This window comes from Zootoca vivipara, chromosome 16 (assembly GCF_963506605.1).
Source record: "Zootoca vivipara chromosome 16, rZooViv1.1, whole genome shotgun sequence".
Lineage (NCBI taxonomy): Eukaryota > Metazoa > Chordata > Lepidosauria > Squamata > Lacertidae > Zootoca > Zootoca vivipara.
In genome coordinates, this window is record NC_083291.1 from 38,779,558 (window position 1) to 38,797,535 (window position 17,978).

The following is a 17,978-nucleotide window of genomic DNA, read 5'->3' on the forward strand; positions in this document are numbered from 1 at the left end:
ACCATCAGGGCAGGAGTTAAAGGCAGAGGTCTGGGGCCCTGCTGAGCTGATCGCTTTGCCATCTAAAGCAGGGGTGGGGGGTAGACAGTAAGATCATGAAGTCCAGAGTCTGAAATTACCTAAATCTCCCAGCCCTAGTCCTTCTTCCAGATTGTCGGTTCTCATTCTGTGAATGAGGTAAGTTAATTTTCTGGTGTACGTATGTCCTGAACATCTCACAACCTTCAAGTATGTTCCATAAATATAAATTTATCTTGGTGAATTTGATTGTTGTTAACTACCAACCACAACTACATGGATCTGGATGATTGCCAAAGGCTAGCCTAAATGGATCATTGCATGGGTACGCTTGGAGTGTAAAGCCCAGTTCAGACATGGACTTGTGCAGGAGGGCGATGGGAAGAGCAGTCCTCTACCTCAGAGGGTTGTTATGCAGCTGAAAGAAGTAGAGAATCACATAAGACTCTTTGTACATTAAAAGTACTTCATAGGAACAGAAAAATGAATGAATCAGCAGAGTAGATAAATGGAGCAGTCAGTGGAAAGGGATGGAGAACTCGGTAAAATTCAGAAGGCTGGAAAGCAGAAATAGTTGGTAATTCAATGGATGTTTCAAGAAGGCACATTGATCTTCTGTTGCAAGACAGATCTTAGTTTTGAGCTCAGCGTCATGAAGCCAAAGAGAGTCTGTGTGGGCCTGATCAGGCCTGGGATCCCCAACATAAGAAGCTCACCTTGCTTCTACAAGATAGAAGAGCATTCAAGTCTGTCACCACCTAGGCTATGGGACACCTTGCCTTGTAATATTAAGCAAGCACGTCAACACTTTGCTTCAAATGCCTGCTTAAGACCTTATATTGTTGTTTAATGAATGCTAGCTGTCCTGAGCTCTTATCTTCAGGTAGGAAATAAGGTGACCAGCTAGCTAGCTGAAGGGGGAACCTATGGCTCTTCAGGTGTTGTTGGACTTCCAACTCCCATCAGCCCAGACCCTCACAGTCAAGGATGATGCATCTCAACATCTTCTGGAGGGCCACAGGCTGCCAGCCCGGCTGCAGGGTCTTATGGGAAAGGCAATATTCTAGATATGCTGGCTCAGAGCCTGCCTTCTTCCTTTAATTCCAAGACTAGCAGGCCATGACCTCCTTGAGAAGGGAGTTCTGCTCTCCAACAGATCTAATGACTTTATAAGGAACACATCTCACCTTCACTTTCTTCGCCTGGTGGAGCATAAAAAGACAACCCCAGGGAGATTATGGCAGCAATTTCAAGAATGATCAGTGTCACATCTTGGAGGGCCTCCCATACTAACTGCAGGAAGGTCTTAGGCTTCTTTGGGGGAATGAAGTTCTGTCCGTAGATCTGCCTTCTCTTTTCCAGGTCAGCTGTGTTGTCCGAGAGGCCTGTGGGGGTGGAGGGGGGGAGAAGAGAGAGCAGATGACATCAAGCTGTACAAGTTGTAATTCCAAAACTAGGTGATTTATGGAGGGCTGTTGCCTGCTTTTCCATACAAATGCTCCAAGTGGTGTGTAATGTTCAAACGTACTAGGAAAAAATACATTAAAAAAACAAGATAAAGAGTGGATTTCCTGAATTTGTGAGGGGTTGGGCTAGATGGCTTTTGAGGGTCCCTTCCATCTCTATTGTCTCTGTAAGGGGGAGAGATTACAGAGAACCTCCCCCTCTCATCAGGAGCAGTTCGACCCCTAGCAGCCATGAGAGCACGGGGTCTGAAGGGGCTAGTCAGGAGGCGGAGAGAGAGAGCCAGGTCTCCAGCAGCATGGGAGAGCCCCTGCTCCACAGGCGGGAAGAGAGAGAGACGGAAAGGGGGGAGAGGGAAAAGATGGAGCACAGACCCTTTCCCCTGGCAGCGGAATTAAGGAGGTCCCAAAAGGGGGCAGTGCCGGATTCTGACACGGAATGAGTGGACATGAAACCGACAGCTCACTACACTGTAAATAACGTGCACCAATAAAGACTCTTTTAAAGACAAGTATGTGGAGAGTCGTTACTCAAGAGTAGCCGTAACAACCTCTGACAGTCTCTTTATGTAATTTCCAGTTCCCAACATTCTTTCTCCCTCTGGCCTAGGCTTACTTGCCCTTGATATGCTACTCTTCCTTATGAAAGCTACTTTCTTGTAGTGTGGAGGAGCATCCAGCCATGTGAACCCACCCCCTTGTACTTTGAAATGGTACAGCCCAGACACAGGCTAACTATCCCAGTGAGAAATTGCTGACTACAGGTGCCTAGACCAGGGGTGGGGAACCTGTGGGCGTCAGAGGTTGCTGGACTCCATCTTTCCTGATCATTAGCCATGCTGACTGGGACAGGGGTAGGCAACCTAAGGCCCGTGGGTCGGATGTGGCCCAATCGCCTTCTCAATCCGGCCCACGGGCAGTCCAGGAATCAGCGTGCTTTTACATGAGTAGAATGTGTCCTTTTATTTAAAATGCATCTCTGGGTTATTTGTGGGGCATAGGAATTTGTTCATCCCCCCCCCCCCAAAAATATAGTCTGGCCCACCACATGATCTGAGGGACAATGGACCGGCCCACAGCTGAAAAAGGTTGCTGACCCCTGGACTGCCATGTCACTGGGGGCAGCGCGCCTGCTCTCTGCCCCTGGTGGCGGAGCATGAAGCTCCGCCGCTGAATGGCAGCTTCTTCATGGCAGCTGCAGGAAGGTACCGTAAGTAATGTTTTATTTTTTTAACCCCTGTGCATTCACCATCCATGTATAAGATGGCCCCCAAATTTTGTCTAAACCTTTTGAGTAAAATGCATTGTCTTCTACAAGGAAAAATACGGTATTTCTCTCCCCCCCCCAAGTAAATGGTTATGGCCTGTATACACACCATACATTTAAAGCACATTGAGAGCGCACACTTCAGAGAATTCTGGAAACAAGTTTACCCCCCCCCCCAGCGAGCTACAATCTGCAGCACCGTTAACAAATTACAGCTCCCAGGATGCAGCCATGAAGGTCAGTTTAATTTCATAGGGCAAGTGGGGAAGAGAATTTAGCAATGTGCAGTCAAGACAGCGATCCTTTCTCGTGCTAATACCCCGTTTCTCCTAAAATAAGACATACCCATAAAATAAGCCATAGCAGGATTTCTAAGCATTTGCGCAATGTAAGCCATACCCCGAAAATAAGACATAGTGATAGGCGCAGTTCTGGAGGGCCCCAAGGAAGAGGCAAGGCTGGACGCGTAATAAAAAATAAGACATCCCCTGAAAATAAGCCACTGAGGTTAAGGAAAAATAAATATAAGACGGTGTCTTATTTTCGGAGAAACACGGTAAGAATTTATCACACAAGAGTGTTACTATTTTCAACTGCAAAATGCTGGAAAGCATGTGCACCCTAAGTACATTATTCTCAAGAAACAGACAACAATGCCAAAAGCACTGTTGTCACACAGCAAAATTTGTCCTGAACTGCTGTACACCTGTATTATAGACATTTCAAAGAGTGAACACCTGTGGCGATGGAGGAGGCCTTCGCCCCAGGCCCGGATCCCACTCCTGTGAGATGAAAGAGCCCCAGGGTAGCACTGCAGTCGGTCTCTCTTCCTTTGCTTAGCCTTGGACTCGGGGTGGGAGGGCTTTGTGAAATATTAAAAATGTCAGAGACCCAGGCAGCCAGCAGGAACCACAACTCAGGGTCTGTTGTCAGATCCCCTCCACAGCTGGCCATGAAAGAGACCGGCCAGCAGATCACAGCAACCCTTAGTCCCTCTGACTAAGTGTGACTACTTTCCCAAAGCCGGGGATTCAGATTCCACTGCCACTGCCTCTGCTTCCCAATCTGCTGCTTCTCCCTCTGACCCAGGGGCGGAAACTAGGCTTTATTTCACCCGGGTCAAAAACCCAGTTTGGCATCACCAGCACACAAACACACACACAGGCTGGAAGCCCCCAGCTGCAGCTCTGCTCTGACCACTCATTGTCACCCCACCACCAGTCCTCTGACTCTGAGCCCTCTTCCCTGGGGGTTCCCGACTGGGGCCTCCCACCACTCCTCTAGGGAAAGGGTTAAACCTGCACCCCGCCCCATACACCTCAAACAAATCAGAATGAATGCTGAATAAACAGCCAACACCAGGAGCTTCCAGACAACCTACGGTAGAATCATAGAATCATAGAGTTGGAAGAGACCACAAGGGTCATCCAGTCCAACCCCCTGCCAAGCAGGAAACACCATCAAAGCATTCTTGACATATGCCTGTCAAGCCTCTGCTTAAAGACCTCCAAAGAAGGAAGGTAGTTATTGAGCAATTCATCCTGATTTGTTGGCAGACAGATTAGACAACATTGGCTATTTAATATGCATGTTTGTTTGTTTGTTTGCAGGGATATTAGATGCTGTTGCATTCCAGTGCTTTTTCCTCTAACCTTTGGAGAGTGTGGGCTTGTGAGAGCCTTCTCAGCTTTTGCCAGAATTTGCTGCTTTGGGATTGAATCCCATCAAAATATAGTGACAGTCAGGAAGCGGCCGTCATGTAACCTCTGCACAAACTTTGTGTAAACATATCAAGATGAAGACTTAATAAACAGGTTGTCCAGAAGTGACCCTCTGTCCACATGCGGAAAACAAGGGCCAGAAGGGCCGTCTTAAGCATATCTGGCGCCCTGGTGCGAAGATCCCCCCCGGCGCCCCCTCCCGCCCCGTTTTCCAGCGTGGCTGTCTGGCGGGCTCAGCGTGCAGTGCGGCTGCCGCAGGCTCAGCAACGCAGCGGCCCCCTGGCGCCCTGCGCCACCCAGCCTTGACGTAGGGCCGGCCCTGAGGGCCAGTCTTTTTTCCTTAGATTAGGAAACAAAATGCCATAAACCTTGATGGTGCTACATAATAAAGGCTGCAATTCTAAATGCATTAGCTAGGGTGTAGGCTCTCCTGAACACAGTAGGACTTGTTTGGGTAAGCATGCAGGGGAATTGTGCCCAAAGTATTTTGGGGGTGATTGTAATAAAGAGAGTCTATAAAGATCAAGGAGAAAGTTGCTGTTTGATGGACAAGATGGAACAGATGCCTGAGAAGTTTGAGGCCAAGACAGGATCTACTGACAGTTTCTTGTCCCTGAGGCTATTGCTCTTCTCCCCCTGCACATTCAACTTGGATTTTGTAGTGCTGCAGGCAGATCTCAGCCACCATCACTCCCCACCCTCCAATCAAATCGTTTGCTCCCTCTCACATATTGAGAAATTCCAAGTAGAGGATGGAGACTTCCCCCTGGTGAAAAAGGATGACCTTTTTCAGTCACACTTGATGCTTAGAGCAATTCTACCTTCAGCCCATATTATATCTCACTTGTGGCCATGAACAGGGCTGGCTATGATTGGACAGTGTTCTCGAAGCTACGAACATGAGTTTGACCAAACTGCGGGAGGCAGTGCAAGACAGGAGTGCCTGGTGTGCTATGGTCCATGGGGTCACGAAGAGTTGGACATGACTAAACAACTAAACAACAACAACAAATACTATTAGGCAGAGTGAGGAAGCTATGTCACACAGCTGATTTTGAAAGTCACAGCAGGACAGCACCATGTGACTTTTAAATTTATTATTATTGGTTTTTTGCTCCCAGGGAGAGGCGCTCGTAAGATGTTGTGCCTCAGCTGCCAACAGCAATTGACCAGCGTAGGTATAAGGCACTTTGACTTGGGTTGCATTTGCAGCAAAATATCTGGAGCTGGTCCTGGCAGTGAAGCCTCTAATACAGAGTGGCTGAGCTGGGATGACACTTAGCCACTCGGCCTTGGGGTCTCTTTTGACTTCGTTGTTCTGTTTAATCTGGAGGATTTTGTGTGTGCGTGCGCACACACAGTACAATGAATTACAGCATGCAAAAGTTTCCAAAGCACTGTACATACATTATTATCAGGAATTCTTAAACTAGCACTCTGTGACGTAGGATGGTATAGCACCTCTTATAAATGAGACTGAAGCCTCATTTATGAAAACACCAATCAGAGGCGACATGCAATGCCCACAAACAGTTCCCTGAATTGTTTCCTTGAAATCCAGCCTGAAGGGATGGGCAAGTGACTTTGACTGGAGAAGCAGCTTGGGGAAGGAAGGAAAGAAGTGGTGTGTGTGTGTGTGTGTGTGTGTGTGTGTGTGTGTGTGTGTGTGTGTGTTTAACCCTTTCCCCTCAGGCCATTTTCCTGACCAATATCCCCCCTTCCCGAGCTGCATTCCTACCTCCTATTTTTTTCCTCTTGTGGAAATAGCAGTCTGGGTGTGTGTAGATTTTGGCCAGAAAAACAGTGCAGTGGCCAGAAGCGGGGGGGGGGGGGGGGGGCACGTCTAGAAGACCTGCTTGTTGAGTGCTCAGCCTGATTTGTCTGCAGGGAGATTAGATGATGCTGACTATTTACTGACTGTTCATTCTGATTGGTTTGTGGGGAGGCAGGAATGCAGATGCACCAAGGCAAGTGTTGTCCCACACTTCCCAGTGCATTTTCCCACCCCTTTCCTCATGCAGGAAGCCTGATATTTTGGAAGCCTGATATTTTGGGTTTATTGAGCAAGTTTCCCCAGTCACCTGCAAATGTACATCCTGGGGGGCTTATCCATACTCACCTTTATCCCTGCTCTTTCCAGACACAGCTTTAAAGCTCCATGTCTGAGCACCGTGTTCTTTTTCTGTTTTTTGTTTGCCCCAGAGCTTTCCCCATGAAAACCTGCTTTTTAAAGCTGACACACAACAAATGGCAATTTGGGTTTTCTGCTGGAGAGCGTGGAGGAAATGTAAGTGTGGAGAAGTCCTGAATTTGCCAGTGTGTGATTGAATCCCACCCAAAAAATAGTGACAGGCTGGAAGGGCCTAGACTCGAGACAGGACTCCTGTTATCAGTGATGGATGGATGGATGGAAGAGGAAATATCAGCAGGTGTGGCTTGCTGCATGGGGTGGGGGTGGGGAGCGACACCATCCAAATCTGGACCCATGGACTAAAAGTGCAGGAGCCCTGGAGCCTTCCTTTGCATCCCCTCATGCAGACAACTTGCCAGCAACCATTGCATTTGGCATGCTCCCTGGGTTCACCTGTTTATCTCCCCACTTCCTCCTCCCCACAGCCTTGCTCAGACAGCTCCCGCTCCACATATGCTGGCCTCCCCTGCTCCTCCTCACTTGCAGGCACCTGCTGCCCTCCTCATTTGCCTGGTTTCTCCTTCCCTTCCCCTCTCTGTGTGATGGGGAAAGAAGCCTTTAGCTCCCTGCAGCAGAGAGACAGTACCGGTTGCTGCTGCTGCTGCTGCCGCAACCTCAAGGACAATTCAAGGGGAAACCAGCAAAGGGAGAGAGGCAGGCAGGCAGCTGGACCAGTCTGCCACGAATCTTCTGGCAGTTTCCAAAGGTCTCCTCGTCAGGCACCATTGCCCTCAGAGGAAGGAGCCTTACAGGGGGCTAAGAGGGGACCACTTGAGCAGAGTTCGCCCCCACTGCCTCCCCACATACAGACAAAAGGAAGAGGGATGCAAACATGGGCATGCCAAGATTTGAACCTATAGCAGATGCTGGCCATTAACCATGGTCAGGAGCAGGTCTTTAAAAACAAACCACCCCCACACCTCGGAGAAATGCCTTCAATAGACTGGATATTCTGCCCCTAAACCCAGAGGTTTGAGGGCTGTTTTAGGTCACTCACTAGCTGCTAAAATTCACACTCTTCATTGTGATGAGGGACAGATCAACAGGCAGATTAAGCACATGATTAAAGGTAAAGGGCCCCTGACAGTTAAGTCCAGCCGCAGATACTCTGGGGTTGTGGCGCCCTTCTCACTTTACAGGCCGAGGGAGCCAGCGTTTGTCCGCAGACAGTTTTTCCGGGTCATGTGGCCAGCATGACTAAGCCGCTTCTGGCGCAATGGAACACCGAAACCAGAGCAGCACACGGAAACGCTGTTTACCTTCCCACTGGAGCTATTTATCTACTTGCACTTTGACGTGCTTTCGAACTGCTAGGTTGGCAGAAGCTGGGACCGAGCAACGGGAGCTCACCCCGTCACGGGGATTCAAACCGCCGACCTTCTGATCGGCAAGCCCAAGGAGGCTCAGTGGTTTAGACCACAGCGCCACCCGCATCCCCAAGCACATGATTAGGGCATTAGTAAAGCAGAGGCAGAAAAAAATCCTCGTTTCTAGGGTTTTGTTTTTTTGGGGGGGAATCTAAGTAGCCACCTGGAAAACCTAGAAAGAATCTATTTTAATTTCAGCATACCTGTAAATTTGGTGTCATTTTGAGAACTTTGCCCTGCATCATCTTGCATTACCCTAGTGGGCTCAGCTTCCACATTAGAAAAGTAATGGCCCGTGATCATTTTTTTTTTTTTTTTAGTACATCAGAGGTGATGAATCTTTTCAGCCTGCGGGCTGCAGATTATTAAATGCATAGTCTGCATTTCTAGATTACTACCTAGGATTCCATTCAGAACACATATACCCTTTGATTTAAAACAGCTGCACGGGTCACTGCTCATCTCCAGGCCCAATTCAAGCTGTTGAAAGTCCATTAGTGTTTAAAGTCCTTAATGAACCCATGCCCCAAATATCTGAGAGACCACTTCCTTCCCTACAGCCCCCCCCCCCCGGAGTTAAGATCAGCTGGGGGCCCTGTCTTGGTAGTTCTGCTACTGTCAGAATCTAGGCAGGGGGTGGGGGATGGCAGCTCAAAAGGGATAATTCCCTGCAAAAGCCCCTAAATTGTGGAACTCCCTCATCAAAGAGCTGCACCTGGCACCACCAAGATACAGTTTGGGATGCATGCTGAATATGCACTTCTTCCCCCTGGCCTTTAACTCCCCATTCTTTATTTCTGATTGCAATTTGTTTTAAATGTTGTGTTTACCGGTAGGTTGGCAGGAGCTGGGACCTAGCAATGGAAGCTCACCCCGTCACTGGGATTCGACCTTCTGATCGGCAAGCTCTAGGCTCTGTGGTTTAGCTGTTAATTCAGACAACTCACAAGTGAAGAAGAGAGAGTCAGGGGCAATTCTTTGTTGTTCCCCCCAACAGCTGGTAACTTTATTTTTTTTTTAAAGTATATTTATTGAAAGATTTTTGAAATACAGAATGAAAAAAACAATTTTACATTGCCAATATTGCAAAAAAGAAAAAAAAGAAAAAAAACAATTAAAAAAACAATTCAGAACAAAAAAGAAAAGAAAAAAGAAAAATACTCAATAATATCCCATAATTATAACCAATTCCGACTTCCCCGTCCCATCCTTTCTGAGTCCACTTTCATCCCAAAATATACAGCTTCCAAATTATTATAAAAATACAACTTTTTAAATTCATTATTCCATTTTTTCTTATAAAAACATATAAATCTTATTGATCGATTATATTTCCCCATTAGCCTCTAATTTCTCCTCAAAAATGCTTCACTTATTTATCAAATCTCATTTTCGGTTTCCCCAGATGCCTCAACTAGCTGCTTGGAATTTCCAATTTCAAACCTATTTAATCCGTCCATAAATTAATCTGAAATCATTTTCATCCAATCCCTGCTCTGACCCACTCCGATCCAGTCCATTTTTCCCCAACCCCTTTTTCTTCGTCCCATTCCTCTTTATTATGAACTAGTGTCATTCAGCCCGTTCAGTAAACGGGCGCTAGCCGGGTGGGAACGGAGGGGAAGCCCTGGGACCGTGCAGGCATCGCCTCTGTCGAGCGCCTGAGGCCCACCAGCCCCTCCTCCGCCTCCTCCCGCTGTCCCAAGTGGTGATGGCCTCCTTCTCCTCCTCACCTGAGGAGAAGGAAGAGGCCTCTGCCGCCGCCTCCCGCAGCGCGCCTCAGGTAAGCATGCTGCCCCTCACTCTCCCGCCTCGCCACCCCCACGTCACACCGCCGCAGCTCCCGCTCTCGCCCCACCTGCCAGCGAGTGCCTGAGACCCACCGGTCCCTTCTCTGCCTCCTCCCGCTGTCCCGAGTGGCGACGGCCTCCTCCACCTCCCTGCTGCGGCGGAGTGACGCGGGGCGGCGAGGCGGGAGAGCGAGGGGCGGCGTGCTTACCCGAGGCCCGCTGTGGGAGGCGGCGGCAGAGGACTCTTCCTTCTCCTCAGGAGAAGGGAGGTGGAGGAGGCCGTCGCCACTTGGGACAGCGGAAGGAGGCGGAGGAGGGGCCGGTCTCTGCGCTCCAAGTCTCTGCGTCCAATCCCTGTGTCTGTGGGGCACATGCGCAGTAGCGCAGACACAGGGACACAGGGACTGGACGCAGAGACACAGGGACTTTATTATATAGGATTCCCTAACCTTCCAGAAATTCCCTCCCTCTGATGTATTGTCCGCTGCCGGAGCTGCACTCCTCCTCTCTCACAGGGGGTGCGTGACTCCCAGCCTTCTCATCTTCAACTTCTGGAGCTCCTTGAATAACGCTTGTAACCTGAGCTCCCCCTCTCATGGGCAGTATCAGGTTTTCATTTGTTTGCTCCTCGTTGCTGCAATCAGAGTTCCTTTTTAGTTCAACTTCCATTGGGGTTGTAGATTGTTCTTCCTGGCCAGTCTGGTTAGCATCCACGATGTCTCCTCCATTTGTTTTGCAAGCAGATAAGATTTCTAGCGCTTTTTCCAGCAAGATCCCCCAACAAGGTCCATCCATCTGCGTGAGTTGTGTTTTCTCCATTTCCATTCTTTGTTGTCTCAAATTACATGGAGTGACTACGCTGCTTTATCCAAGATGGCGCAGTCACTTAGTTCAATAAATCAACCATTTTAATAAGCAGATTCCCTCTTAACAAATTCTTCGATCTTGCTTTTATTATTTTCTCGCATTTATTTCAGTTCAAAAGTCAATATTCTCCACTTAGCAATTTCGCCGTGCAGTTCAAAAGTCCACAGTCCTGGAAACATTATTTCCCTTTGCAATGTAACAATGTGGCTAATCTCCGCTCCCGGTTCCCGTCCCCAGGTTACAGGGAGTTTGTTCCTTTTGCAAATCTAAAGAAAATTCTTGCAGGTTCCAATTATTTATGCTTTCTTCCCTTAGTCCTGCCACTAAGGGAGGTCAAATGTTCTTCTTTTTGAGGATTATAAAGTTCAATCCATGGTCATGGCTGCCGGCAAGTTAGCTGCGTCATGAGCCACTCAGTGCAAAAGGGATTGACCTCCGTTTTTAAATCTACTTCCTTTGCCAAATTCTTTCCCAATAGACAAATCTTGAGATTACTCACAAGCAAATCTTAATGTTTTGGAGGTATCTGCTGCTCATTTGGAGGTATCTGCTGCTTTGCGTCCAAGACTCCGTCCCCACTCAGGCTGCTTTCGGTTGCTCTGACGGGCTAACCGGGCAGTGAAGGGGACTTTACGGGGCACTGCTGGATGACCATGTCCTCAGAAAGCCCAATCTGAGGTTTTTCTCATGTAGCTTACCCCTTTCTCCGCAGCGCTAGGGACCTCGGAGCCCGAGGCGATCCTCGCCGCACGGTGATGGCAGCAAACATCTGGTAACTTCACATATAGGAGGCAGTATTTGGAATCACAGCAGAGATTCCAATGCCAAGATGGGGTAGGAGGGGGAAGCAATTGGTAGCTAAATCTTCCCTTTTGCCTCTGGAACCACACCCATTGACCAACCCACATAGTCGCCCATGTAAGTCACAGTGGTAAGGAGAGGGGAAGTTTGAATATGGGCCTGAAAACATGTTCCAAAGCAACTGGATGAGATGGGATCAGGGAGGAATTAGTGTCGGCACTACCCTCAGGGAGCCCTGGCTAGTTCTTTTGAGTGCCATGGTTTTACTGAAGCAAGCTCTGTGAGTGAAGTTTCTTTTCCACTTTCTCACCATAAACTTACTGTCAACTCTTAGGAACACAGAATTCCATTTTATATGGAGTCAGGCCATTCGTCCACCTAGTCAGTATTGTCTACACTGACTGGCAGCAGCTCTCAAGAGTTTCTGGCAGGGGTTTCACCCGCCCCCCAGCCTATCTGGAGATGGTGGGGGTTGAGCCTGGGGCCTTCTGCATACACCGCAGATACTCTGCCCCTGAGCTGCACGACCCCCTTCTCTCTTCCCTTGCCATGAAGTTAGAACTGAACAGATGATGAAGCAGGAGGGGATCCATTTCTGACACCAGAGCTTTTAAATGTCAATGCTGAATGGCACAGAGGATCAAAAAGGAAAGGCAGAGCTCACTTTCTCCCTTTGATGAACCGTGGCCTAGGCAATGACACTGGTTTATGCAACCGTCAAAGAAGGATAGCAAGCTTTGGGTCAAGCTGCCCGCAGGAGGGGTGAGCCACCTTCTTTTCACGGACTACCAAATCAAACCCAGTTGGCTATTAGCGGCTGTCTGTATTAAGCTTTGACGGCCAACTAGCCCAGTTCCTTTGCTGTGTCGAGGGAAGCAGAAGCTGGAAGCTAAAGGTAACACGGCTCCACTTCTATCCATTTATACTGGGAGTGAAACTGCACATCCTAAACACATTTACTAGGAAGAAATTCCCATCTGCTCAAAAGCTGAAGGGGGTACAGACCATTATGCTGTCTGGGGATGGGTCCTAGGTTAGAGCATGCGGAAGGTCCCAGGTTTGATCCCTGACATCTCCAGGTAGGATTGGTTGATACTGAGCAAGGTGGACCAATGGTCTGACTCAGTGTAAGAGAACTTTCTATGCTCCTATGTTTTCATAGCTCAGCTGATTCATCCTCGCCTCATCCTTGTGTCCATAGACCAGACCTCAGATTGCGTTCAACTGGACTTATTTCCAAGTGCTTGCAGAGGACGACTAATGCTTGCTTTTTAGCAGTACCTTGGCCCTGACCCTATTATCTCTGAAGGAAACAACACTTCCAAAGTCTGAATCGGAAGTCTTCAAAGAACACGAATCAATTTTCAGCGTTTATGCCTCCAGCAATCCATCAGACAATTTTGTTTTTGAGTTGCAAATGCAGCAGCAGGATTGACTAAACACATGAACATCAGTTAGATTATAAATAACAATAACAATAATAGTAATAATCATGCCAAAGTGATTCACTATAATTAAACCTAGAAATTGCCATGAAGATATACCTGTCAGTCTAAGACTAAAACAGACTGTAATAAACAGCTGGTCTTGTTCCACAACTGAGAAGTAGCTGCATCTCAGCATCATAAGAATAGGGATCAGACCAAAGCACTCCTGGTCCTGAATGGGGTAACTGTGCCCCTGAAGGACCAGGTGCGCAGCCTGGGAGTCATCTTGGACTCACAGCTGTCCATGGAGACACAGGTCAATTCTGTGTCCAGAGCAGCTGTCTATCAGCTCCATCTGGTACACAAGCTGAGACCCTACTTGCCTGCAGACTGTCTCACCAGAGTGGTGCATGCTCTAATTATCTCTCGCTTGGACTACTGCAATGCGCTCTATGTGGGGCTACCTTGAAGGTGACCCGGAAACTACAACTAATCCAGAGTGCGGCAGCTAGGCTTGTGACTGGAAGCGGCCGCCGAGACCACATAACACTGGTCTTGAAAGAGCTACATTGGCTCCCAGTACGTTTCCAAGCACAATTCAAAGTGTTGGTGCTGACCTTTAAAGCCCTAAATGGTCTCAGTCCAGTATGCCTAAAGGAGCGTCTCCACCCCCATCGTTCTGCTCGGACACTGAGGTCCAGTGAGGTCCAGCGGTTCCCTCACTACGAGAAGCCAATTTGCAGGGAACCAGGCAGAGGGCCTTCTCGGTAGTGGCACCCACCCTGTGGAATGCCCTCCCACCAGATGTCAAAGAGAAAAACAACTACCAGACTTTTAGAAGACATCTGAAGGCAGCCCTGTTTAGGGAAGCTTTTAATGTTTAATAGATTATAGCATTTTAATGTTCTGTTCTGTTGGAAGCCGCCCAGAGTGGCTGGGGAAACTCAGCCAGATGGGCGGGGTATTAATAATAATAATAATAATAATAATAATAATAATAATAATATATTATTATTATTATTATTATTATTATTATTATTATTATTATTAGAAGCCCAGGCACATGAGGCCAATAGCCTTCTCCTCTTGCTGTTCACCAGTGACTGGTATTCATGAGACAGACAGCCCCTGTGGTAATATAAAGCCACCAGGGCAAAGAACCATAGAGGGCCTTGTCTTCCAAGTATCTGTCTAATCTCATTTCAAAGCGGAACCGCTGGCCATCACCACATCTCAGAACATTTCATTGTTTTAACTATGGTGCAGAAGTCCTCTTTGCCTGCTCTCAATTTCTCATAGTTCAGCTTCATTGGGTGACCCGGGGATCTAGTACTGTGAGAGATAGAGAAAAAACTTCTCTCAATCCACTTTCCCCACGCCATGCATGCTTTTTGCACTCCAAGGTGCAAGTGGACCTCATTCCGTGCACACAGCATAGTTGAATCCTGCTTGTTGTTGAGATTCCAAGATTCCCATCAGCCCCAACCAGCAGGGACAAATGCCAGGAGGGCAGAGAGTTGATTCCAGCAACGTCCAATGTTCCCCAGCTTTAGACTATGGGGCTCTAGGAGCCAGGATCATTGGCTCCTATTAATTCTGGGATAAAAATAAGATTTGCTGGTGATAATAAAAAGTATCATCATCATCAACAACAACAACAACAACAACAACATTGTTATTAATAAATTAATGAAAGTTATATCCTTCTCCCAAAGGAGCCCAGAGTGGCAAACACAAAAGGATCAAAAATAAAATAAAAGCACATTTAACACATTTCAAAACATGTAAAATTAGGACGAGATGGGACAGACTGGACTCTTCCATTCCTCTAATGAAAGTATGATAATGAGAATTCAGCAGGTGGAGTTTTAAAAAGACACTGGCGGCAAATATCATCACCTGCTTGTTTGCTGCAGAGCTGCCACTAAAGCAGGCATCCCCAAACTGCGGCCCTCCAGATGTTTTGGCCTACAACTCCCATGATCCCTAGCTAACAGGGCCAGTGGTCAGGGATCATGGGAGTTGTAGTCCAAAACATCTGGAGGGCTGAAGTTTGGAGCTGCCTGATCTAGATTCCTGGGGTTCTGGCTAACATGAAATTCCTCAGCAAAATATACGCTGCTGCACTTGACTCCCAAACTGTAGTCCAAAACATCTGGAGGGCCGAAGTTTGGGGATGCCTGCACTAAAGGGTCAGAAGCAAGAGCATGTTAAAAAGCTGGCAGCCTCAAAAATTGGCAAGTTTAAGAGCCAGTGCTCCTGGGTCCTGTTCTCACAGAGCAGGAGGATCTGGAGGCTCTGAGGTTGTGTCCCCAGCTCTACAGATCAGGGGCAATTCGAGTGGAGAAATACAGGTTTCTTAACAAGTAAGAGAACAGACATTTTGTGATCCAGGGGTTAAGGGTAAACTGCATGAGTCACAAAGCAAAGAAAGCTAAATGTGGGTAGTCCAATAACTGTAGTTTATCCCCACAAACCCCCATCACCCTTCACAAACTACAGTTCCCAGGATTGGGAGAAAGCATGCACTTTAAATGCGCTTGAAAGGCATGGGGTGTGTGCAGTCTGAATAAAAGGGCTAAAAACAATAAACAAAACAAAACTACAAAGCCAAAAATTCAAGGAAGTGGCCTGCTGAAACATTCCTAAAAGGGCCAGATGTTTTCAAGCTCTCACTGTAGCTGCGGCTTTAGCTGGTGTGTAAGGGTTGTGTGGGAGGGACCCAGGTGGCGCTGTGGGTTAAACCACTGAGCCTAGGGCTTGCTGATCAGAAGGTCGGCAGTTCGAATCCCTGTGACAGGGTGAGCTCCCGTTGCTCGGTCCCTGCTCCTGCCCACCTAGCAGTTTGAAAGCACATCAAAGTGCAATTAGATAAATAGGAACCGCTACAGCGGGAAGGTAAACGGCGTTTCCGTGCGCTGCTCTGGTTCGCCAGAAGCGGCTTTGTCATGCTGGCCACATGACCTGGAAGCTATACGCCGGCTCCCTCGGCCAATAATGCGAGATGAGCGTGCAACCCCAGAGTCAGTCACAACTGGACCTAATGGTCAGGGGGCCCTTTACCTTTACCTTTAAGGGTTGTGTGAACAAATGACATAAATGTCAGAGGTAGTAAAGTTTCTGAATACCAGTTCCTGGAAACCACAGAAAGGGAGAGGGCTCTTGTGTGCTTGGGTCCTGCTTGCTGGATTCGATTCCCTGAGCCTGTAGGCTCTCTCCTTTGGTTCTTAAGCATGGGAGACTGTGGGGATTGCCTGCCTATTCTGCCCACCCAGCCCTACCCAAAACCTGGTACTGTACCTTCAGTGGGGGAGGTCTTGAGTCTCCTGCAGAGCCCATTGACGTCGGTGTAGGTCTCCTGGACTTTCTGGATCGCCTCGGCCCCACGCAGCTCCATGAGGGAGCGCAACTCCGCCAGGGTACAGCCAAAGCCGCCCGCATGGTTGAACTCTCGCCGTTGGCTTTTGGGGTAGAAATCCACGGAGCTGTTCGCCATGTCTCCCATGGTGGAGGTGAAGCTGCAGCTGAGCTGAGCTATGCTGGGCAAAGGTGGGGGGAAAGGGGTTGGGGGGGGGGTGAAGAGCTGCTTTGGGCTAGGTCAGCCTGGTAGACAGAAGGAGAAACCTGTGGGGAGGGAACAGGAAAAGCCACTCATTGGAAGGAAAGGAAGCAAGTCCAGGAATAACTTTGATTCCCCGCCCTCATGCCCTGGATGGTAACCTGCTCAGATTCCCCGCTTACCTGCTCAGTCACAGTGGTGTCCTCTGTTCATTCTACAGAGCCCCAGGTGGAGGGGCCACAAAGTGTTATAGAGGGCAGCCAGGGGACCAAGCCATGGAAGAGGCAGAGGAGAAGTCCTTGTCAGAGTGTGGCGCCACAGGTCTCCCCACTGCAGAAAGAGAACCTGTCAGAAAGGCAACATGGGGGTTAGCAGAAAATTAAAAAGACAACCTTGCCACATACATACATCTGCACAAACATAACCTGAATGTTTCTCTCCCCCACCCACACAGTCCCTTTCATTTATTAATCCCTTGTTTGTTTGTTTCCACTATGGCCCCTCTACATCCCAAGGTGTAGAGTCCTGGGTTTGAATCTCCCCATGACCATGAAGCTCATTGGACCAGTCACAGTCTCTCAGCCTGAAGTACATCACAGAGTTGTTGTGAGAATAAAATGGGGAGGAAGGGGACCATGCACACCCCTTTGAGCACCTTGGAGGAAAGGTGGGATAAAAATGTGATAAGTAAATATACAAATAACATTTAATAAACAAAAGCTACTACTTGTTTATAGAAGGAATGGCCATCTTTAATATTTTCCCATTTCCTGTAATAGACCTGAGATTCTCTCTCTCTCTCTCTCTCTCTCTCTCTCTCTCTCTCTCTCTCTCTCTCTCTCTCTCATGCACTGGTCTTGCTAGGTCAATTCATCACCAGTGGCCAGTAGTTGACAGTAGGTCACATCCATGTTCATGACAACTTATATTCATTTGAGTCAATTCTGTGATCCTTTACACCTGCCAGCTATCTCTTGCTCTGCTTGGTAAAACACACACACACACACTTACTTTTTTCCTTCTCTTTTCATTCATGATAAACCCATTCACTTAAGATTCACTTCATTCACTTCATGCATCTGACAAACTGAACTGTGGCCTACAAGGTTTCTGCCAGAAAAAGTTGGTTTTTACAGTATTAAATAATACTATTACTTCTAAAAATATTACAGAACTCTTTGTTCTAAAACCTTTTCCTTGATATGCTATTTCTCTGCATGCAGAGTGTTTTTTGAGGGCACGCATAAACATGAACACACACCTGTAGCTGAAGTGATGCACTCCAATGAAATTATCACTTATTTCCATTGAATGTGTGAACTTGCCCTCATCAGACCTCAAATGTAAACCAAACTGGCCCCAGAGAGTATTCTTTCCCCATAAACAGGTGGGGACTACATGCTTATTCCTGATTCTGAGGGAGAATTCCTTTACATAGTGTTTAGAGCAGGATGGGGAACAACTGCTGGGGTCCAGGACATGACTTTGTCCCCAGCTCAGGCAGCAA

At 47.9% G+C, this 17,978-nt stretch overlaps 1 protein-coding gene across 2 annotated transcripts in view; it reads right to left on the minus strand.

Moving 5' to 3' along the window:
- The window catches only part of ATP2B3 (ATPase plasma membrane Ca2+ transporting 3), an 81,585-nt gene extending 65,137 nt beyond the window's left edge, over positions 1-16,448 (minus strand). For both annotated transcript variants that reach the window (XM_035097074.2, XM_035097072.2), the window contains exons 1-2: positions 16,213-16,448; positions 1,206-1,403 (exon numbers count right to left, since the gene is read on the minus strand). In XM_035097074.2, the coding sequence (XP_034952965.1) occupies positions 1,206-1,403; positions 16,213-16,417 (403 nt within the window). In that variant the 5' untranslated portion in view covers positions 16,418-16,448. The remainder of the gene's footprint in view (positions 1-1,205; positions 1,404-16,212) is intronic.
- Positions 16,449-17,978: the final 1,530 nt, after the last annotated feature.